General features: G+C 36.2%; 1 protein-coding gene across 4 annotated transcripts in view; it reads left to right on the top strand.

Annotated features, from left to right (window-relative positions):
* EPHA6 (EPH receptor A6) overlaps positions 1-25,457 on the top strand; it is a 980,105-nt gene that overhangs the window by 812,853 nt on the left and 141,795 nt on the right. For 3 of the 4 annotated variants that reach the window (XM_017546189.2, XM_017546191.2, XM_037744877.1), the window contains one exon: positions 19,048-19,173. The exons of the other annotated variant lie outside the window; for it this stretch is intronic. In XM_017546189.2, the coding sequence (XP_017401678.1) occupies positions 19,048-19,173 (126 nt within the window). The remainder of the gene's footprint in view (positions 1-19,047; positions 19,174-25,457) is intronic. 4 annotated transcript variants of the gene reach the window in all.

Consider the following 25,457-nt stretch of genomic DNA (forward strand, 5'->3'; position numbering starts at 1 on the left):
TGACAACAGCAGAGGGCTGGGATTAGGTGAGTGACAGAAGGAATTATCGTTGTTCTAACTTGTTTAAATGTTAGTAAGAGTCATTTATACATTATAGTGTGGTATCAGTTTTAAGCATTGTTTTTAAATCTGTGGGGAGCCTTTAAAAGGTTTTAAGCAGGGAAATCACACCGGCACATTCGCATTTTAGAAATATTTTTCTGCCAGCTGAACATAAAGGGGGGTTGCATGGAAATTAAATTGGAGACAGGGAGGTCAATACAAAGTGACAGCAATAATGCAGAGTAAAAATCATAGGTGGACTTATATAAAGCTGGGTAATTGTAGTGAAGACAGAAGAAAGAAGGTGACTAAAAAGGTTAGGTTTTCACTACATAGAAACCGTAGGACACCACCACGTGGAATTAGAAGATGACTCTAAGGAAGTGGTCTAAATGAACCTTTAGTTTCCAATTTGGGAACTAGCTGAATGGTCAAGTCCTTTCACTAAGATAGGAAACGCAGTGTTGGGAGTGAAGGGGTGGGCTGTAGGAACTGTGATTTTTAGATCTTTGCTACCCTAAGGAATTTGGGATTTTGAATAAGGAAGCTATCCCAAAATTTTTCTGTAAAATCGTTTTTTCTAAGAAATATTACCCCTTCTCTATATAAAGGGTCAATACAAATGAGTTCTGTGTAAACATCCTATAAAGCTGCAAGAAATTTTCAGAGTTTATAAAAAGTTGCTCATTAGATTTTTTTTTTCCTTGATTAGTCCTGGGAGCAGCTACTTCTCCCTGTCACGGGTCTATGACCATCGTGAAAGAAAAGGTTTATCAATGTCATCCACTAAAGAGCTACACCCTTGCCACCTCTCTTATAAACCACTCATCCACTGACCTGGTGGACACCCAAAAGCTGGAAGAGTATTTTCTGTCAAGATGCTCTAAGCGCACACTGACATGTAAATGTTGACAAGCTTGTATTTTTCAGGTCAGCAATTATTTTTTGTCTTTAAGTTGTCTCAAGGTTGTAGAACTTAAGTGAAAAAAGGATTCCATCCAGAAATGCCAGTTGTTTTTCTAAGTCCAAAGCATGCTATCTTTATTTAATCTACAGACTTTGTTTCACCGTTGAAAGAGGAAAATTAAACCTCATTCATATATAAAACTGTGACATTAAAATTAGATTAGAGATGACCCTTGGAATGTTTGCACTTATTAATTGGAATTCATCCCTGACAATAGAAAAAAGTTTCTATTACGTAATGGTAGAATGTATAAGACAGAAAAATATGAACTCAGTGATTCATCAGTTTTTAAGTGTTAAAGATACAATGACCAGGATCACATGACGCTGGCCTCTGTGGAAATTACAATCATGGTGAAGTTGTGATAGCAAAAGAGTGGGCTAATGCAGAAGCACATCTCAAAGGAGCCCACATTGGTAGAAGGATGACAAGATTGAGGGGGCTTTTTTTTTTTCTTTTCCATTGATTGATTGATAGAGTGAAAGGATCTCGCTGTGTCGACCAGGCTGGAGTGCAGTGGTGCACTCATGGCCCACTGCAGATTCAGCCTCCTGGGCTCAAGCAATCCTCCTGCCTCAGCCTCTCAACATGCTGGGATGACAGACAAAAGCCATTGCATCCGGCCTCTTTTTTCTCTTAAAACTCTTAAAATTGGATTGACAGTGAAACTGTAAATATAGAGTTGAAGGTTGTGGAATAGGAAAGTAAAATTGCAAAGGAAGAAAAGAAAATTTGAGTAAGACTTATCCAAAGTAAATAAATCTAAAGATATAGGGAGAAAAACAAATAGAAATGTTTTCTATAGTAAAAATTTATTCACTATTGAAGATGGAATTTGCTTTTAATAGTAAAGGAGCACAAGCCATTGATTTGTGAGACTTTTTTCCTTCCTTTTTCTTTCTTTCTTTTCCATTCATCATACATCTAAGCATCAGGCATTGAGCTAAGCTTATGGATTAAAAGAAATTCCCGTCTTGAGAGAACTGACAAAAAAATTGTTCCCAACTTTTATGATGTTTCCTGTTATCTCCAGGAAGTCAGAGGGAGTGACTATCCAGAATTCATTACCCATTAAGGCAATGCTCTTCACTGAGGTGTCAAGGTACTGCATGACATACCAGTTAAAATTTTTATCTCTAGCTATTTATTTCTAAATAATAGAAAAAGAAAAAAAATTCTTTGAAAAGCAAATTAAGAACTTATATCTACATATCACTCTTAATCTTCCCCCCCCCTTTCTTTTTAGTGGAAGAGAAGGAAGTAGAGTAATATCTGGGGCTTTGAAAGTTATGTGTCAATGTGACTTAATTTCTCATTCATTTTATGATGCAGTGACAGACTGAGAACAACCCAGGTTGATAAGTGGCATCTGGGTTGGTGGAGAGACTCTGAAATAATTGCCCACATAGAGGCAGAAGAATAGTCTAGAACCACCGAAATGACATCTGTGAAGTCTGTTTCAAAAATCTAAGTATGAGATAGAGTCATCAAAGGATATTGACACAGTTAATTTAGGGACCAGGAATGCTAAGGAAGGGAAAATCAAACTGTCAGTGTAGAGTCAGATTCTGGTATGACAGAAAACCCCAGATAAAAAGTAGAAAAATTATTCCTTTCACAAATAAGCAACATCAAGAGGCAAGCAATCGACAGCCAGTAGGGTAGCTTCATGATCCTCTGAGACCCGGGTTCCTTCAACGTGCTGAGTGGCTGTCTTCAGCACAGTGATGGGTAACTTGCATTTTTCAAGAAGGAGGAAGGTGGGTACACATAGTCCCATTTCCTCCTTTCAGGGATACTTCCTGGAAATTGCAACCACTACTTCCATTTCTACTCACTAATCAGATAGGTTTCATCTGGATGCATAAGAAAGCTGGAAAAATATGGTCTTCATTCTGGCCAGCCATATGGCCCTTAACATCAGGGGTTCTGAAACTAGAAAGAACAAAACAGGTATGGAAAGGCCACTGTCAGTCTCTGCCGCTATGAGGTTAGATCACGACTAGAGGTATAGGTATGAACTCAAGTATGAACTGAGGTGGTTCTTTTTGGGGGATACCTTGACATGTACTTTAGGGGCCAATTTGGTCTTTCTAAAAGATTTTTTCAGACAGAAGTTTTCAAATAATGGAGATTATTCTTAATTTTTTTAGTTAGATATGCATCATAAATTTTTAAAATATCAGGGAAATAAAACTTCTGTTTCATTCAACTGAATTTTTTAAACAGTCTTATACATTTTTCCATTGTGTATGAATGTGTGAAAATTTGGCCAGTCAATACTTTTAAATACACTCACATATACACACATGAATGTGTGCCCTTATACAACCATTTTTCTTTGGTCTATTAATATGTGCCATTAACCTAAACATCTATCTCCTCTTCATTGTTTATTTCTTGACAAGCCTGTTCCACTGTATTTATCTTAGCCAGCAATTCTTTGCTATAAATACAGTATGCTAGATTATAGCTAAATCTATAAATATACACTCTCTGAAGCTCTCTCCAAACTCAAAGTTTGTGATTATAATTAAGCAATAATATTCTTACTTGCTTCTTTCTTTCTTGAAAATAACTTATCTCCTTCAGTCGCTGCCCCTTAGTGCTGTAAAGATGTGATTTGAAGAGTTTAAATGGGGCTTTCTAATTAGGCTACACTGATTTTTATATTCCCAGCCGTATACCCAGATTACCTGGAAGGTATATATACCCAATTAAAACACATTCAATCTGAAATCTATATGACTTTGACTATAAATGGGCACTTCTCAATGATTGAGTTTGAGCCAGCTGCTCATTCAGCTGAGGTGAATTAAGTCTTCTAGGGCACCAGTGTGCCATTTAGTAAATTACTTCATCCAGCACTAAATGTGCCTCGCATGGGTGAACAGCTTCCTTTCAGGGTATACTTTCGTCTCCCCAGTCCTCCGCTGGCCCTACCTTATTGATGTCACAGGGTGATTCATACGACTCAGTATTTACTCACAGTCTCAGTAAATAGACTGCACCATTATTTTCTCCACTGCAGAACACAGGTGCTAGTATGTAAATGGTAAATGAGAGAATTATTTTGTTAGGATTTTTTGTAAGTCAAATATAAAGAAAAGAGCATCACTACCCTTTAAATTCTAAAACTGTAAAATTTACCACTATATATCGCTTCTCAACCTTTTGGTTAAGATCAAGTGTAAATTTACTATCATATAGTAAAATGGCTTGGCCCCTTAGAAGCATCAATAAACAAGCATCTTAAAAAAAAACATTAACACAACAATGTGTACATAAAACAAGCCTATTTAAATAGCAATAAAATGTAATATAATACTTTGAAAGCAATAAGTTTTTATTTTTCACTTGCAAATACAAATGTTCTTTTAACTCAGTCCTATTCTCTTAGATATTTAAAACTTCAGACATTTATTGGTTCCTCTTTTGGAAACCAGCATCCAGGGCATAAAGTAGTGTTTGTGGTGCCATAATTTGTTAAATAATGCTTTGAAAGTGGCTGGGAGCCCAAAGAGTCCATGCAGAAATAAAATGCGCTCACACTGCTTCCAAATGTTTTCCTCTCCACATACATCACGTCGGAAGCTGCTGTTTCTCTCACCCTGTCACTACAGCTAAGAAGCTATAATCATTCACCACCCCTAGTGGAACGTTTTAGCAAACTACCCAAATTTACATCCAAGCCAATGTTTAAAATGAAATTAAAAGCATGTATGTTAAGTGAACCAATAATCTAATGATACAAGCATCTGAAATTGCCTTGGAACTAGCTCTGAAAAATATACTAGTAGGGGCATTTTCAATAGCGAACAACACCTGCTTGCTTTTTTTCCCTCACTTTTTCTTTTTATAAATTCCTTGACTCTCCTTCAACAATATTCTCACGGAGCAGGATGTATTTGGGTCCTCATTCTGAACTCAGTCTAATGGCCTTTCAAGGATAGTGTAATGATAAGCAGTGTTGGAAATGGTGGCCCAGCACGAGGCTGGAAGATGCGAATGGAGATATTATTCCAGGCAGCCTCAACATGCCCAGATTTAATGTGACTTAACAGTCATAAAATCAGCCTCCTTTGGGTCTGTTTCCATTTTCTCCCTATTATCAGGAATGAGTGTCATCTCATATCAGACTTGAAAATTAGGTGAATATAGGCCTCACTGGCATCCAACTTACAAAAAGGAATAGCCTCACTAAAAATTAGAAGTTGTTTGAAGCTGTATAATGCCCGCTTCTTTCAAACACATTTCACACTTATGATCTTCTTTGAAAATAGAGCCCAACACACTGTGATTACTTTGCTTCAAGGCCACAGTTGAGGTGAAATTGGCTGTCTCCCGTAAGGAGAGTTAGGTCCGCAGAGAATGAATGCTGAGTCAGTCTCTTGCCCCACAGAACAGCATCCCTGTCTATCTGCCTCACTTGTCTTCAAGCTCAAATAAACAGTCCAAATTGCTCCAACCTTAAGATGTTCCCTCTGCCTGTTTCTTAACTACATAAATGAGAAGGCACATATGCAACCCTGTGATAAATGTTGGGGAGGATATGTGTGCCCCATGTCTGGCTGTTTGTATTATTCAGTGTTCACCTATCTGTCTGGGAATGAAAGAATATATGAGATATCAAGAAGGACTTGACAGATCAGAACATTTTTAGGACTCAGGTGATATTTTCACTGTCTTGCATGGATTTTGCTGTTTTACTTTTAGAAGTTTAAAGGAAGTTTAGAAGGAAAACATGGGTATACTTTGTAATTCCCATTTTTACATGTTACCTTTACAGTTAACCCCTATATGCAATATACGATGCTAAGTTCCACTGCAAATACTAAAATGAGAAGCTTCTTCAAATAATTTATTGTAAGATACATTAAAAGAAATACCTATGCTACCAGGGAAAATGTCACAATGTTACACATTACAGAGAGAAAAGAGCCACAGATAAAGGTCTTACTTGTGTCTACGTTGTGTCAGGCATTTTATAAACACTATCTTGTATAATTGTCCTCATAACATCCAATTTCCCACACATTACCAAAAGGAGAACTGAGGCTCAGAGAGTTTAACTGACTTGTATAAGGTCATGCAGCAAGCTATGCACAGCAAAGTTCTGAAGCTCGGTCCCTCTGGCTCCACACTTGTCCTCTTCCCACTGCAGCTCTGCCGCCTCCTAAGGGGGCACAGATGAGGGCACAGTGATTCCAGCTGCAGCCCCATAATAAGCCTCTTAGAGTCTGAAAGAAAAAAAAAGCCTCTTAGAAGCAGTGGCATTTGAGCAGTGTATTTAGAGTGAGTCAGGCCAATATGGGGTATTCTCTCTTTGTGCTGGAAGGAATGAACAACACATTCAAATAACAATGAATTTTCCTGTATGTTTGCAGGAAAATGTGAAGGATTCTGAAGCCATTCTTATGTCTTTGTTTTATACTTATTAGTAGGGAGATTTGGGACTTTTTTAACTGAAGAGTGACATAATCTAAATTGGGAGGATTCAGGGAAGCATCCACTGAAGTGTTCACACCATGCATGTTTGCAAGTAGAAAAATGGAAGGAAATCCCACATGCTCACCTCACACAAAAAGTAGCTACCTGGAAAAGTGGACATACCTTGTCACCACCCTACTACCAGCAGTACCATTGCATGCATGTCATACATTTATCATATGAGAGTTGATATAAAGTCATATTAGGGCCTTGCTTAGTTTCATTTTCCTTGGCTGCTTTTCAATTATTTTCAAGACTAATTGTGTTCCCTGATTATCTACAAAACCAATCAAATAGCAATTATTAAATAGTAACATGGAAATTACTGAACCAAATTATCCTGTCATCTCATTCACACCATATAGATGCCAGTTTGACCTGAAAAAGCTAACACTTTGAAAGGCATTTACATATCTTAGCCTCCAGTGAGAAATAATATGTATTAACACATTTGTTCCTAGGTAGTGCTGCCAAGCATGTTATTATATCCGTGAGTGAAACTAAATCCAGAGCTCTCTTTTAAACTCGGTTTATGAAAAAGCAACAATGTGATGTATGTGACAGCAAGACTCATACCAGCAATGAATGTCCAGTGTGTTCTACAGGCAGCTTTGGAAAATCACAAACAGGCAGATGCAGGCTGCCTCACGACCTCTTTAGCTGGTGTGCTAAAAGTGAAAACCTCACTTTAATAATGTGACGGGTATACCCACAGTGCATAAATATTCAATACATAGCACACGTTGGCTGCAGAGCTAAACAGATGTGACTCTAATCCACGTTGATAAACACTGCTTAACAACACCTTAGCTGACTCCTTGGCACCTGAGGTGTGAAACTGTTTTTTAAAAGAACATATAGTTTAAAAGTCTGACCTCAGGGTAAAAAAAACAGTGAGGCAGGAATCTGCCAACCAAGCTAGCCTGTGTGGTGGCTAATTGGAAGGACATGTTTTTTCAAGTTCACTCGACCCTTCCATCACTTCTTAGATAAAAGAACTTTAGAATTTTAGAAGTTTTAGAAATTTAGTTGGCCCTTGATCCCTGAACACTGGGTCATTATAAGCATTTAAAGTGGAAAGTTCTCAATTTCACTGAACATTAATAATTATATATTTTTGATGCTATTTATGCTATTTGAGTACACATTGTTTTGAAAGCGCTGACACTGAGAAAACTCAGTCTGTGTTTTTTGTTTTTTGTTTTTTAAATGGAGTCTTGCTTTGTTGCCAGGCTGGAGTGCAGTGGCGCAATCTCAGCTCACTGCAACCTCCGCCTCCTGGGTTCAAGTGATTCTTCCACCTCAAGCCTCCCCAGTAGCTGGGACCACAGGCACGTGCCACCACTTTGGCTAATTTTTGTATTTTTAGTAGAGATGGAATTTCACAATATTGACCAGGATGGTCTTGATCTCTTGACCTCGTGATCTGTCCACCTCGGCCTTCCAAAGTGCTGGGATTACAGATGTGAGCCACCATGCCCACCAGCCTGTTATCTTTATAAAGTCAAACTACCTTTGTACTGTTCATATAAAGATTATTTTGATTCAACTCAATAAATATTATCTTGAGCTCCTAACATGCACAAGATCTGGTACTGGGCATGCCAAGGAGAATAAGACATACACAACTCATTCCTTATTCTTAAGAGTTCACAGCCTAGTGGGAAAGGCAAATGTGTAAACCAGAAGTCACCAGCTGGCAGCCCACAGGCTGAAATCATCCAAGAGATGTGTTTTATTTTATATCATCAGTGTTTTTAAAAAACATTTGAGTTCACTGTCATGAATCAGAGCTTTCACCTTTCAGTGCAATCGAATGCCTGTATCATCAACCTGATGTACTTACTTATTGCATCTGGTGGACCCTTGAAGGCATTTGGGTTTGGGACCATGAAACTGTAAACAAACAAATACTGTCTCGGTGATAGCGTTCTGCTTCTATTATAATGCCTAACATTATATGGAAGAGCAGAGGAGAGAATAGCAAGTAAGTTCTCTCCAGCTATGTCAAGTACGTTGTGACAGCGGAGGTGATACCTGCCAAATGCAGACGGAAGGAAGATCACGGAGGCATGGAGACACGAAATGGCCTGCATGAAGAAGAAGGAGGGCCGGGCGCGGTGGCTCACGCCTGTAATCCCAGCACTTTGGGAGGCTGAGGTGGGTGGATCACGAGGTCGAGAGATCAAGACCATCCTCGTCAACACGGTGAAACCCCGTCTCTACTAAAAATACAAAACATTAGCTGGGCATGGTGGTGCGTGCCTGTAATCCCCGCTACTCAAGAGGCTGAGGCAGGAGAATTGCCTGAACCCAGGAGGCGGATCGCGGTGAGCCGAGGTCGCGCCATTGCACTCCAGCCTGGGTAACGAGCAAAACTCCATCTCAGGACAAAAAAAAAAAAAAAGAAGAAGAAGGAGAAAAATATTTATCCTTATGTATCCAACATTTACTGCCAACCACTAATAGACAGTTCTCATGTGATTCATGATAATCCAACATGTTTATTATTAGCTCCATTTTTCAAATGAGAAAACTGAATGAAAGGAAAGAGGATAAATAATTTATCCAAGATTAATCAGTTAGTGAATGGTAGAGTCAGAATTCAAAGTTCTGCCTGACCTGAAACCTAGGCATTTTTTATTGCTAAACATGATGGATGTATTAGCAGACTGCAGATTTATTCAGGACACTTTTTCAGGAATTACTTTTTTTCCAGTGAGATTTTATTCAAGTCCCACCGAATATAGGCATCGGTAAAACCACTGGTCACAACCTCCACTTAGGGAAAATACATGCTTCATTCAGTGTAGCAAATGGAATAAACATTACATAAATAGAATTTTACAGCTTAAAGGAAACTTAGGAATGTCATAGTCCAAGTTCATCATTTTGCAGGTGAGGAAATTCAGGCATTTAATATATTTGCTTTTAAAAAGTCAAAGAACTTCTATTTTAAATATAAATTAAAACCTACCTTTTCAAACCTTTTTTCAAAGTTCTTAGTTTCTTTGCATTGGGTTAGAACAAGTTCTTTTAATTCCCAGAAGTTTCTTATCATCCACATTTTGAAGACTGCTTCTGCTAATGGAACACAGTCTTTCTCCATCAGGCCTTGTTCCGTTGCTGATGAGGAACTGTGATCCCCTGTAGAGGGGGAGGCGTTCTGATTTTGGGTATTCTCAGCCTTTTTAGGCTGGTTTCTTCCCTTCGTTACAGATTTATCCATCTGTGGTCTTTATAATTACCGTCTTTATAGTTGTGTTTCTGAGTGGACGTCCAACTTGTTGATTCCCGGCACTAAAATCGGAGCAACCCACTGTGCTGGCCAAAACAGCGGCGTTAAGATTGATGGTGCTTTTCTGACTCTGCACTGAGAACCGCTGCACCAAGGCAGTGGTAAAACCGCCTCACCGGCCTCAAGAGTCGCGCTGACGACACATGGGGCTCCTCCGCTGGGAATCTCCTGGTGCGTGAGCAACAAAAATTCATCTGAAAGAGTGGCGTCCTCTCATTCTCTGTGCTTTCACTGGGAGCTACAATCCCGAGCTGCTAGTGATCACCCATCTTGGATCTCTCTCCAATAATGTTAACAATAACACACAATTTAGAGAGGAATATAAGTGAATTAATGGAGCTGAAAAATACAACACGAGAACTTCGCGAACTATGCACAAGTTTTAACAGCTGAATTGATCAAGCAGAAGAAAAGATATCAGAGGTCGAAGACCAACTTAATGAAATAAAACAAAAAGACAAGACTAGAGAAAAAAGGATAAAAAAGAACGAGCAAAGTCTCCAAGAAATATGGGACTATGTGAAAAGACCTAATCTACGTTTGATAGGTGTACCTGAATGTGACGAAGAGAATCACTCCAAGCTGGAAAATACGCTTCAGGATATTATTCAGGAAAACTTTCCCAACCTAGCAAGGCAGGACAATATTCAACTCCAGGTAATACAGAGAACACCACAAAGATATTCCTCAAGAAGACCAACCTCAAGGCACATAATCGCCAGATTCACCAGGGTTGAAATGAAAGAGAAAATACTGAGGGCAGCCAGAGAGAAAGGTCAGGTTACCCATAAAGGGAAGCCCATCAGACTCACAGCAGATCTCTCAGCAGAAACCCTACAAGAAAGAAGAGAATGGGGGCCAATATTCAACATCCTTAAAGAAAAGAACTTTCAACCCAGAATTTTACATCCAGCCAAACTAAGCTTCATAAGCGAAGGAAAAATAAAATCTTTTGTAAACAAGCAAGCACTCAGAGATTTCATCACCACCAGGCCTGCTTTACAAGAGCTTCTGAAAGAACCACTACACAGAGAAAGGAACAACCAGTATCAGCCTTTCTAGAAAATACCAAAAGATAAAGAACATCAACATAATTAAGAACTTGCATCAACTAATGGGCAAAACAGCCAGCTAACATTAAATGCCGATATCAAACTCACATATATTGTTATTAATTCTAAATTTAAATTGACTAAATCCCCCAATCCAAAGACACAGGCAGGCAAAAAAAGCCAAGACCCATTGATATGCTACATCCAGATCCATCTCACATGCAAGGATACACAAAGACTCAAAACAAAGGGATGGAGAAAAATTTACCAACCAAATGGAGAGCAAAAATAAATAAATAGAAAGCAGGAGTTGCAATTTTTGCTGATAAAATAGACTTTAAAGCAACAAAGATCAAAAGAAGCAAAGAAGGATATTACATAATGATAAAAGGATCAATGTAACAAGAAGAGCTAAATATCCTAAATATATATGCACCCAATAGAGAAATACCCAGATATATAAGACTTATAAAGAGACTTCAACTCCCACACAATAATAGTGGGAGACTTCAACATCAATGTTAGATAGATCAATGAGACAGAAAGTTAACATCGATATCCAGGACTTGAACTCAGATCCGGAACAAGTAAGCTTAATTAACATTTATAGAACTCTCCACTTTAAATACACAAAATATACACTCTTATCAGTACCACATCACACCTATTTATAGGTTTAAATGAAATATTGATTGGCTGCTTGTTAGTTATTTTCTTCCCTCATTTTTTTTAATGTCTCTATTATTAAACACAATTACAGGCATACCCATCTTTACACTGCATTCTAGCCCGGGCAATAAAGCAACACCCCTGTTCTCTCTCCCTCTTCCTCTTCCTCTTTCTTCCTCTCCTTCATTCTTTTTTTTATTCTTTCTCTTTTTCTTCCTCAAAAAAAAAAAACCTACCTTTTAATATGTGTCTTATTCTTAATCAACTCCAAAATAGTTTAAGTCTCCTTGTTAGTGCTATAGTTTTGAGATATAATTTACAGCAACCATAGGTTTATCACACACATTCTACACATCCAAAATGTTTAAAAATAACTCAGGGAAAATTGAACATTTATTTGCAAAAGCGCGAAAGAAATACCTAATAAAAATCTAGCCATGAAACTGCCCCTTTTGCTTCATTGTGACCCATTGAACAACAAGAGGATGAAATATCTATAGGATTCATATTACAGTTACCTGAAGGATTTTTTTAAGTTAAAAATAAAACAGTAATGGTCATATTGTCTTTAACTGTATTTAGTGCTGAACAATCTGGATTGGGGTTAGTGTGTGTAGGTAAAGAGGAAAATACTAATTTAATTCTAGGGGCATGTCCATTTACAAGAATTTAGATAATGGACAAAATTTAGAAATGGACAAAGTTCTGTGATTGCATCTTTAGATTAGCTTAGTCAGAATCAGTCCCTGAAAATAATAGTGTCATATCAAAAATTATTTGATTTTCAATTTTTTTGTATTAAAAATGTATGTCATAGTTTAAAGAAATAGATGTGGCAATAAATATTTGCTGAATAAATTTATAAATCAATGAATGGATAAAAGAATAAATTAGTAAGTTATTCATGATTATTTTTCCACATTCAAAGCCAAATTGAAAATCAGCTCCCTTCCAGCTACAGAAAGTTGCTCTTGGCCTAGGAAGCAATTGAGCAAGCAGAGTACTTCCTTAGATCCTAGCAAAATGTTTGCGTAAGTGGCAGTTTGTCACTTTTGATTTGATCATTTATGCATCCACTCACTCAACTTGCATTTATTGAAACCCAAACCTGTGCATCTTCTGGTCACATTAGAGGAGACCACGGTGAAGTCCTGGCTGTCCCACCTCATACGTCACGATGAGGCAGTACTAATCCTTTCTTCACCCAAATAGGCAGGGCAGCTTAGTCTTTCCTAGACCACATGTTAGCAGTTAAGGAGATGCAAAATAAAGGTCTCCATGGAGTAAAAGATGCATTCTTCCCGTGCTTTACATTGCATAGACCTTATTGTTATTGGTCTTCCTCACTGGCAATGTAAACTTACTGAGTCTCTGGCCTCATCCACCCTCACAGAAAACAAAGAAGCATTTGCTCAAATGTAACAGGTTTGTGGTCTTACTTCTGTTAGTGGAGGAAAGAATAGATGATGTTAAAAATTACCGTAACTAGAATAAAAGAGAGGTATGTAGGAAAAAAAAATATGAGTTACACAAGGAATGGAGGAAAACACAGAGTCTGACAAAGTAAAGATAAGTGAAATTGGATAGAAGACAGAAAGATGGTAGGTAAGTAGGTAGTAGACAGATAAGATTTGAAGGCTCGGGAATAATCATTCTTTGGGGAAAGTAACCCTTGGCATAGCATTAGGTTCAACAGACCACGTTATCTTTGCACTTTGAAGTTATTCTTACTGTATGTAGCTCAGAGGTACCATAGTTAATCCAAAACACAGTGAGGGAGTTGTTACTATGTGCCAGTTACAGAACTCAATACTGGATACTCCAGTATAAAGAACGGGCCGGGTGCTGTGGCACATGCCTGTAATCCCAGCAATTTTGGAGGCCAAGGTGGGCAGATCACCTGAGGTCAGTAGTTTGAGACCAACCTGGCCAACATAGTAAAACCCTGTCTCTACCAAAAATACAAAAATCAGCTGGGCATGATGGTGGGCACCTGTAATCCCAGCTACTCTGGAGGCTGAGGCAAAAGAATCACGTGAACCCGGGAGATGGAAGTGATAGTGAGCCAAGATCACCCCATAGTACTCAAGCCTGGGCAGCAGAGTGGGACTCTGTCTCAAAAAAATAAAAAGAAAGGAAGAAAGGATCTTACTTCTGAACGCTTGCACTGTATTCTCAGCTCTTCAAATTATTGCTCATGTTTCTCCATCAAATATTTTGGGCCCAAACGCTCCACTGTATGAATACTCACTTATAAATCATATCAATGTTCTGCCTTATTTTTTATTGTTTTATGTTTATTATAGAACATACAAAATATAAAATAAAGAATGAAATATTTTGAAATAATATTCACTTTTCATATTATTGGTACAAAATTTAACAATTTAAGTCTGACTGGAAATTCAATTTCAATACTTGATTTCACATAATAATCACACTACAAACAGGCATAGCTATGATACATGAAGCGCTGCATATTTATGGCCAGGTTTGTTATAATGGGAGCGGAATTTGTAATTTTAATAGTGCTCCCAGTGAGTTTTTGTGGCCTTCTCTTTTTATATACCATCCTTATTTTCATAATGTAGTTGATGTATAACTCATTTTAGGAGTTGAAGAAATGGATTTTCCATATTCTTCTTGTTTACTTGGGCCTTTATTATGTATTTTCTAATGAATATCCAAGGTGGAACACCACTGTGTAAGAAGCAACATGGTCTTCTAAGATCCTTGTGTGGGGCCAAGTAAAATCAAAGCTTTTCCCTGATTATTCAAGCCCTTGAAGTAAATCATTTACTTCATCCTTACTTCGGCATTTTTCTCACAGTTTTGTTACTTAAATAAGTGATTGCCAAAATTCTCTGATCATACACATCTAACAATAAAAATAAGCAAGTTTTACAGGGGATATTGTTAGTATATTTTATTTATTGTTTATATCAACTAGTATGATTATATATTTATAAATTAATACATAAGCATAGCAATTACTAAAGGTTAAGGAAAAGCATAAATATAAATGGAATTTTCAGTGTTTTCCTTCTGCTGCCCATCTTTCATGCACTCTGTTGGAATACCCCCTGTCCAATTTTGAAAAACACTAGTATAAAGTAAACTCATTACTGAACAAAGTATAACAGAAAAGGACCAAACATAGTAACAAGTAAAATAATCTTTCTGCACCACCTCAAACACATACATATGTGCATGTATTTCAAATTTTCAATTCTAAATTTTTTGTCTTTTATTAAGTCAGTGTATCTATTGTCTACTCATAGATAATAATGTGTATTTGCAAAAATGCAACCTAATGAAAACAATTTGAAGAGTCATATCTCAAACATTTATATTACAGAGATGTTGTCCTTACTATTAAACTTTTTGGCATAAAAAGTAAATTATTAATATGTGATCTTCCAAGAAGGAAATGTTTTCTATGAAAGGTTTGTATATGTATGTGGGGGAGTCTGCATTAGGAAATTGTATCAATTTATCTCAGTTTTATGCTTAAAGGTTTCTTTTTAAAGAAATACTAAGACTGCTAAATAATAATGATGGCTTATATTTATAATCATTTGCTTCATTTAATTTTCATGAACAGCACATGAGGTAGATTCAGTTACAATTTTCAGTTTACAGATGGTGAAACTGAGGCACAAACAGTTTAAGCTCATTGTTAGTTTATCTTTTCACAAATGTTTTTTCACAACTTGCCTTCAGAGTGCACATGTGAAAATTTCATTTCTTGTTTACAATTTCAACTTCTATTTTAGATTAAGGGATACATGTGCAAGTTTGTTACATACACAAATTTTTAATGATACTTAATTTACAATATAGAGTTATTTAAGGGATATTGCTACAATATCAAATGAGAAACGATATTTTGTTTCACAGAGTTTAAGTCAAGCTTGTCCAACCTGTGACCTGGGAGCCTCATGGGGCCCAGGACAGCTTTGAATGTGGCCCAACACAAATTACTACGGTTTCTTAAAATATTATGAGATTTTTTTTGGCATTTTTTTTTTAGCTCGGCTGTCATTCATGTTAATGTATTTTATGTGCAGAGAAAGACACTTCTTCTTCTAATGTGCCCCAGGGAAGTCAAAATATTGGACACTCCTCATTAAGTGTTACATATGTATTTTTAGGATGATTTGGAAACGGTTGTGCTGTAGGCCAGTTTACCTCCAGATCACCTGCGTAGTCAGAATGCCTCCTCAGTTGATCAAGCCATATGGAAGCATGCAGGCCATGTCAGCTGCTTTCTTCCCACAGTCTCATTACATAACCTATCAACTAGCACCTTTAAAAAAAACTTTTTTTGACTCTTGTACAGTATTTCTCAGTGGATACTACTATCCTTTGGAGAATTCTCTTATTTGCAGGGGGTATACCACTTATTTCAACTTCAGCCTTCCACTCACTGAATACTAGGAATGACTTTCCTCAGTCCAAATTTGCAACTCTCACTGCTAGGGAAGTTACCACCAAAGTTGAGAACCACTGCAGTAAGGAGAGAATCAAGATCAGAGTTTTAGAAAAGTATATATGAAGTGACACATTTTGTATCTTGAACTTGCAAAGGCTAGAGAAATACTCTCATTACATATGAAATTTAATTTATATTAAATACTCCACAGAATGTAACTAAAAACAAAATATTCGTGGAAATGGACATTGCTCCTGCCACACATTTTAGATTTCATTTACTTTTTAGCTACAATATAATTGATTAATAAATTCCACAATTAGTTAAAAGAAAACAGGCAGAGAGAGTTAGCAACTTGGGCAATTGGGAAAACAAGACTAAAACTAATTTATATCAAATCCCAAAACTTAACACCTGGTGGATTAAGAAACAAGGGAATTAAAGAATTGCTATTTCTCTGGTATAAATTGTGAAAACTTACAACTTTAGTGTTTCATGCAGTCTCTGTCGATATAACTGACCTCAAAAAGAAAAATGATAAGGCATTACTATCACATAATATCTCACCTGAATATATATTCATGTACCCCAGTTTTTCTATTTTGTTTGTTTTTTTCAGCTGTGAAAAATGACAGTTTCTTAAGGAAGAGATGCCACAATAAATGAAAGACCTTTTTACCCATGATAAAAAAACATAGCAAAGCCATTATGAGTGATGTAGGAAGCTTAGGCAGATGAAAGCTGCTATTAAATATGACAGGCCGTCACAACAACAAAAACAGTAATCAATACAATCACAACAATAAAATAATTTTTGTATTAGTTTCCTTCAAAAAGTTAAAATAATGGGCATCTTGTCTAAGAAAACAGTTTGGATGATGTTGGCAAAAACAGGAAAAAGATAAGAATCTCAATGTGTAACATATTAAAGTTATCTAGAGCCACTACTCTACATATTTTTATTTTGCTTCAAATTTTCTTTAATTTCATCTATATCATTTTTTCTTTGCTGTTCTTTTCTATGTTATTATTTTTCTTTATGATCTAATATTCTTGAACTGAGTTTCCTATTACTTGACTTCCATAAATCCATAATCAGTTAAAATTGCATTATTTTAGCTTTTCACAGCATATAATAAAATCTGCATTTGTTGTCATTGTTTTCCCTGTTGTAACAATACCATTACTCTTGCAACGTTAAACAAGACTGCTGTATAAATATATGATCACTCCACTTGGTATTCAATGAAGCACCTTCATTAGGAGCGTTATCTCAGACAATGATGAAACATTTCCAATGTGGAAAATGCCTTGTGTGGGAAACATTGCGCAGAGATACATTAACTTTGTGTTCAATGATAAACATCCCGTGCATTCACAAGGAAGTTAGTTAGTTTCACTACTTGAAAGTGACCTCAGAGCACTTTCTGACTTACCACTTGGCATTCTTGCCTTGTCTCTTAATGTTTAAGAGACTCCAGCTCTTCCTCATAGGACCCTTTCACTAAAGCTCCATAAAATCAAAAACAAAACTAATTTATTCACTGCATTTAATTTTCTTCTAAGCTTTCTTTAATCCAGTGCACACATATGGGCCTCCCCGGTTAAAATACACATTGTAGCTTTGCTCTTTCATGAAAACATTTCTGAAGATCTAAGAGATGGGAGTTTTTCTTTGTTTCTTTTTGTTGTTGTTGTTCTTTTGTGTTTTTTCTAGACAGAGTCTCACTCTGTCACCAGGCGCCAGGCTGGAGTGCTTTTCTTTACCAATAACTTTCTCCATGGATGTAAGATACATATGGTGTACCAAGTTCCTTTAATTCTGACCCAAGTTCAAAGAAGCCTCAAATTTTAACTTATTTTTGGTGGAGAGTTTGTGTCAAAATACCAAGTGAAGTCTCTTCACAAACACAGAACTTGCTAAATCTGAGCATTAAAGGAAAACCCCAGGGATCAACGTGAAGCTACGTAGCCTGAGGCGTTTCAGAGTGGCTGAACAAAATACGTTCCGTACAACCATCGGTGTCAATCGTTTGGTTTTTTTTTTTTTTGGGGGGGGGGAGGAGTTTAGTGCGATTTTTTCCTTTGATTGGCCGTATCAGTTACCAGTGATGCCCGTTCACCGATACTGCAAGTGTATTAAATTTTCTCGTGAGTGATTTTTAGTATCTTGAAGTTAAGACGCCAAATTATAATGTTACTATTCCAAAGTGCAGAGTTTCTAACTCATATTCAGAGGATAGTAACCTCGCAAATAGGAATGTATTCATGATTTATTTTCATTCTAGGGCGGGAAAAGTCTGTCCTGGTAGTTACCAGCCACGTGGCACTGCCTCTCCTCTTTATAGGCCTCCGTCTGTTGGTCTAAAATGAACATTTTCAACTAGATGATCTCTAGACTGTTTTCAGTTCTGACATTCTTTTATTCTGTGATTCATTATATGATTTTATGGATAAACTTCCAAGCCGCTTACTTTTTCTTTGCTTTACAATATTCTTCTTCAAAATGAAAAAGCATATGGTTTTACCTTTGCAAACTCTCGTGTCTTATCCCTAATAGAAAAGCATAACAAATTAATAATTGTGTGCATCAATTTTCCTGTCCCTGTTGCAAAAATATGTAATTGCTGCATGATGTAAAAGTTTTCCTTATTTTAAGCACTTATAGAGATAGCCCTAAAGTAAAAGCACTGCTCCTGTGGATGCAACATGTATCAGATCTTATCATGGCTATTTTCTGTGTGCCTGTAACTGACGTGGGCATGAATTCTGCAAATAACATCAGTGACTAGCATTAATATTCATTTTATTATTCAGTAGCATAGCTTTCTGTTCTAAATATAGGTTTAGAAATTTTATCTAGCACTCTGATGCTTCTAACCCTCTTTAATTGTAACTAGTTGACTAGATTTCTTTTCAGGAAACTAGGTTGATTTTATAAATGTGTGAGTAAAACTGCATTCCATCCCTTTAATTTTATAACTTCTTTGTAAAATGTGCTGTCTTTGTTGATTTTGGGTTTTATTCCATGTAAATGATCAACAGTTTTCCATAAAGAAGACTTTGATTAATGTCAATTTTTATCTCTTAAAAGGATCCTTCCCGGCCATTGGGGTAGAGGCGCTTTGCCCCAGCTTCCTGAGGGCAGGGTTTTTAAATAGCATCCAGGCCCCGCATCCAGTGCCAGGGGGAGGATCTCTGCCCCCCAGGATTCCTGCTGGTAGGTATTTCAGGTGATGTTTTCTGCCACCACATACAGCAGTAGGACTGAGCTCATAGTTGATAGGCACAAAATACAAAATGAATATTTCTTAAATATATTGTGGAAAAAAAATACAAGTGACTTCTTAAATTCAGGGACCACATTTACAATACCTGATGCTGTGAAAATGACACAAAGGAAGTGGAAGAAAGATCTGGATTCTGAGCACCCAATTCACACAGTGCTGCCACCTATTCTGAGAAAATTTTTACTTACGTAATAATTGGAGCTTCAGATCCAAAATATGTCAATCAAGAATAAACAAGGATAGACATCAGACACTTTGCCACTTGGAATTGGCCAGAAAAGTGAATTAAAAATTAAGTGTTCTTGACAGAAAGAGTAATTTCATGGAGTTAATAGAGGCTTAATTAAAGTATCCTTTCATTATAGAAAAATGATTTGAAGAAATCAGAAAGTAGCAACCTGAAAGACATTTTTAGAATAAAACTTAATATGCATTCCTTCCTAAAGATGCCAGTCTGACCAAAGTCATATTTTATTGAGAGAAACAAAATATACAATTGAGCATTTAAAAATGCAATTTCAAATTTACTAAAACACTTTGCAGATTATCCATGACATGATTTTAATTACAATTTGTTTCTTGCCTGTCATTTAGTGAAATATTCAGCTGCCTTCCTTCATTGTGCCCAAAGGATGCAATCTTACTTTACATTTCATATGTGTCTTAGCAAAATGGAATTTGAATATTGATTCTTGGAGTTTTAAAATCATAACCCTTGTGATTTTTATTACAACTAATAATGATACTAAAAATTATTGCAATGACATCACCATATTCAGGAGATCTGACCCAGCCTGCAATTCAATGGGAACACTTGAAAAGACTGGGAAATCCAACACAAACAAAAACCCCAACAATGCACGTTTCTTGTCCTTGTTAGCATAATTATACCAACAAATCTTAAGACCATTATACACTGATATTTTTCCTTTGCCTTTCAGTTACTCTTTTGTACTTTATTAAAACATATATATATGCTTTGATGTCATTTAGCTTCATTACTACATAATTTATTGATGTGGTTAGATACTTTGTGGCCAAGAATACCACTGATAGAGTAGAAACCAAAATTACACAAATTAAAAGATTATAAATATTCACTTTGTTGGGTGTCATGTTACCCTTTATCTCCCTAGAGACAGAAATTATACCAAGTGTACAGAAATGTTGTTGTTGTTGATATTGTGGCAAAGGATGAGAAAGCAAAACTATATAAGCCAAGCTCCGAGTTAACTGCAAATATAAACGTGTAGTTTCATATATAATTAATGTCTCAGTGATTGGAATTTAGAAGATGAGCAGATTAAGTGGAGTTTAATGGCCTAACCCTTAACTCGTAATGACAAATCTTGGTCAAGTCAGATATGTTTGGCAGAAATGACACTGCGAAGTTTAGTGGTGACTTGAATTCTTCAATATCACTGTTAGAAAACAAAACAAAAAAAAAAAAAAAACCTTGTCATTTAGCTACCAAGAATGACAGAAGCAAGATGATTGTTCTCTAACACATACAGAAACAACTTTCCAGAGAGGGCTCTAAAAGAACATTCTAGCACTCTGTTCTTCTAGGCTTTAAGGCAAATTTGCCTCAAGCTTTATAGGAGAGAAACGCAGTTCAGTTTTCATGACTTACATACAAATCAGGTGAAACAAAATTGCTTCATAAAAAATTTATAGATCTAAACTTGTCCCTGTTTCTACAAACTGAAATTAACTCAACACACTTTTCCTGGCTTATATCATTTTGGTAAGTCGTTTCTGTACATTTTGTGTGATACTTTTTGGTAATGACTGCTACTATTTCAAAGGTTTTTTTTTTTATCCTTTCTGTTCAACTATAGCTGATTTCCCAAGATTTTTTTAAACTTTTGTGTAAAGTGGAATGAAGCAGTAATCATGAGAAGTTTTTATTGTTTTATATTAAAAAAAAAACTGAAGTGTTTCTTTGCCATCTAATAGCTGAACTAATACACTTCAGGCTTCAGACATCAATTTGAAGGTAGCAACTGGTTCCTGCAACAGCCCATACTACGACACTTTAAATACTCAGCTGAAGGTTGATGCCCACTAGGCAGCAGTTAACTCACTTTCTACCAATCGATTATCTGTCACAGTGCTTTGAGGGTCACGTAAGACATTCTCTATATCAGTCAAGAAATTTAAATACCTGTTCTAGTGCTCATTTACTTCCCAATTCCTTATCATAATCAAATTTAAAAGAGATACATGACTATGTCTTATATATGTTTTTTGCTTCATGTCACACTGTGCTATTAAAGAACACTATTTCTGCAGTACTTACTTTTACACTAACTATAATAATAAGAGATTCCTTGAATCATGAGACCCAGAAAGCAGACAAGCCTCAAATTACTGTGGTATTTATGCAACAGTTGCCAACTGTTTATAAGTTTTTCATTTCTAAAAAAGTCATAGTGAAGCGTTATTATTCTTAGTTTCAGATGGAGGAAAACACCAGGAAGTATTAGCTGAAAACTGAGTGGCAAGTATATCGATATATTTAATGGAATGCATTTGTATAGTAGTCACCTGATACAGGAAGAGATCGCAGGAGGCCGGGGGGGTGGCTCACTCCTTTAATCCCAGCACGTTGGGAGTCTGTGGTGGGTGGATCACCTGGGGTCAGGAGTTTGAGACCAGTCTGGCCAACATGGTGAAAGCTGTCTCTACTAAAAATACAAAATATTAGCTTGGCATGGTGGCAGGTAATACCAGCTACTTGGAAGGCTGAGGCAGGAGAATCATTTGAGCCCAGGAGGTGGAGGTTGCAGTAAGCTGAGATGGTGCCACTGCACTCCAGCCTGGGCAACAAGGGCAAAACTTTGTCTCAAAATAAATAAATAAATAAGAAAATCACAGGAGAGAAGAGGAGTGGAGAGGAAAGGGAAGGAGAGAAGAAAGGGGAAAATAAAGGAAGAAAAGAGAATGGGGAAGGAGAAGAGAAATTAGAAACGACGTGACTCTTAAATTATATTTTTAAAGGAAAGTCTTCCTCCACTATATTTATCCATATTTAAATCAAATTCTACCTCCCTGAAAAGAATTTGTCTCTTTTTTAAATATGTTATCAGACATATTCTCTAAAATAATAAGCTTGCTTTCTTTGCTCCATGTAGTTATTGCTTTAACTTAATTATGTGGTCAAACAGTATTTGAAAGTGGCTTAGAACATTTATTATATGCCATAGAATATTGAGTCTATATACTCTTAGACTCGTGGGTCACGTGGTGACAGAATCCACCTCTACCCAAATCCTCTATATTTTTGGCAGTTTGACATTTGCCATACACAAATGCTAGAAGAATAATAAAGCATTAAAAATAAAATTCTGCATTAATAACTTATGGAAATTTCATAAATTCACTTTTCTTTGTCACTTCTCAGCAATAACTATCTGATATCACATGGTATCTTAAATCTACATAAAATACAGCCATTACAATGTCTCTCAAAAAGTAGAGCTACCTATAAAATGTAAAGGAATGTTTATTATCTGCTAATTACTCAACAAATAATACGTCAAGGTAGAATGTGTTTGTATCAACAAAATTTAGCTTACGTTTTTCTGTTAGTTTTCTATCAGTTGAGAGAATTGATATTTTTTCTAATTTAGAAACTCATAGATATATGGATATATATATGTATAACATAACTCATATATATGGATATATGTATATAACATAACATATATATGGATATATATATATGAGTTATGTTAGTTTCATATATATATAGATATATATAGATACATAGGTAGATAGATAGATAGATAGATATATGAGTTATGTTAGTTTAAGGTCTACATTTGAGTTTGGTCTAGCATCTATTCTATATATTTATGGAATAGATATATATGTATACATACCAGATTGGATTTTAGATAGATAGATAGAGAGAGAGAGAGAGAGAGATGGAATATATGTATCTATCGATTAGATATAGATATAGGTATATGGAATAGATGCTAGACCAAACTCAAATGTAGACCTTAAACTAACAAGTTTTGTCAATTATAAGAGAACTAGAAAACAGGCACCATGTGGGATTTAGAAATAGACAAGCTGTGGGGGAATAAAATCAGTGTTGAATAGCTCCCTAATACTTCCTTTGTGGTTAATCTTAGAAGCTCTTCAGTTATTGAAGGAATGTTCTTCTGAGATATCTTCTCAGTTTGCCTGCCTGTGCTTTAGGTACAATGCTGTATGTAATACACCTAGTTTGACATTTTTACCTGAGCTTCTCGTCATTCTATGACTTGTATTAGGTTCAGAGGAAATGGCAAAGATGGAATGACACTTCCTTTCTGCCACTCTGAATCAAATAACAGGACAATTGTGAACACATGAGTATTCAAACACTAGATTTGCAATGATTGAGTATGTAATTAAGAATAATGTTTAATATTAATTACTTATTTATCCTTTGGAAAGAGATTTGGATGAGCCTTATACTCAAATACCAAACATTTTCACATCCCCACTGCTCTTCTCTGAGGAGCCATGTTAGCAAATGGATTTCTGTAAACCACATATCCAATAATGTCGTTTCTGTAGCAAAGGAAATGCAGTCCTGAGCCAACATTAAAATGTCTTCACAGTTCTCTAACGATGTTTATCAATATTTTCCTTTCCATGTTTCATGTGAAATCCTATCTGGGATGAAGTCAGAGATAATATTGCATTCACTATTATCCAGTCAAAAAATTATTTTTATTCAGAAAGTGTATGGCTTAGAGGTTGCAAATCAGCCAGGAATGTTAAGTAAGTTTGAAGCTACAGAAAGTCTAGGATCTGGTGAATATAATATTATCAAGTTCTGATGCATATTGAGGACTGTAGACGAAAAGTAATGCAAATATATAAGACTAGGTGGTAGGCTTTGGAGGAATGTACCCTGAGCTAAGGAAAATTGGCATAAACTCAATATGCCAAGGAAAATCAACAGTGGAAAAGTACATGCATTTTAAATACAATCAAATTGCACTTCAGAAAAATCAAAGTATATCATTTTATTTCTTCATAGTTTCAGACATTATTTAAAAAGTCAGTACCTTTTTTTAGATCCACAATTTGGCATTTCAAAATTAATTACTTATGACAAAACAATTTACATTGGCTAAATTCTTTCAACTATTTTTGAGTATTTTTCTTTAGCATATATTTGTATTCAACAATCTATTGCTGTAGTAAGTTTATACAACATAAGATACAGTGGCATACTTTTTAAGTAAGAGATCTTTAAGGGGGGAATTTCTTTTTTAATTGAATGGCGCATATTTTAGACATTTCTGCAGTTGAGAATGCTGCTGATTACCCCCGATGAGGTATGTGTGAGTGTATGTACCAACTTAAGCCAAAACTACTTATAAAGGAAATCAGAAAAACTAAATTAAATGTGCAAAGTAAAATCCTGAATACATTATTTAAAATGTAAAATATAATAAAAATGAAATCATGTATCTGGATAACTAACTCCTACTTTCTTTATTCCTTGCCATTTGCACGACATCAAAGACACCAGTACAGGCCCTACTTAATGCTCATCTGCACAGTTCTCCCTTGAGAACGCTCCCCCTCTAAAGTTTGTGCAGCTGCGGGCTTCAGAAGAAAACATTGCAGAAAGGCAGCTGTTAAAAAACTAGGATGGAGATTCCGAGCCAGGTGTGGGTGAGAGACCAAGGTTGGTGCTGTTTCAGGGATGGGAGAAGATACAGAAGATAGGATCGCTGGTGGAATAACAAACAGAACACACCAGCAAACCAGGGACAAAGGAGGGTGACATCAGTGACTGAGTTCTAGTTACACAACTCAAAACAGCCTCTCTCAAATATTCGCAACACTGCTGGTGCTAGGTTGGAGGATTGTTTTTAAATGTCTGTTTAGGATCTACTCCACAGCAAATGCAAAGGGAGCGAACCAGGTAATGTCGAGCTTGCACTCAGTTGGCTCAATCTGGCTGAAAGTCAGTGGGTTCCAAAGAGCATGTACATCATTCTTTGGTTCTTTGGCTTACTTGAGGAGAAATACACAGTATGTTACAAAATGATGTAGAGTTTAAAGAAGGCAAGTTCAAGATATCAATTGGAATAAGAAAACTCAGGATGGAAACATATATAAAATGGAAGGTGTCCTTTAAACCTTCAAATAACATTCAGTTTATAAAACCTTTATTGCAGAGTTTATGAGTTTAAAG

The sequence above is a fragment of the Cebus imitator genome, unplaced genomic scaffold (genome assembly GCF_001604975.1).
Source record: "Cebus imitator isolate Cc_AM_T3 unplaced genomic scaffold, Cebus_imitator-1.0 Scaffold188, whole genome shotgun sequence".
Classification (NCBI taxonomy): Eukaryota; Metazoa; Chordata; class Mammalia; order Primates; family Cebidae; genus Cebus; species Cebus imitator.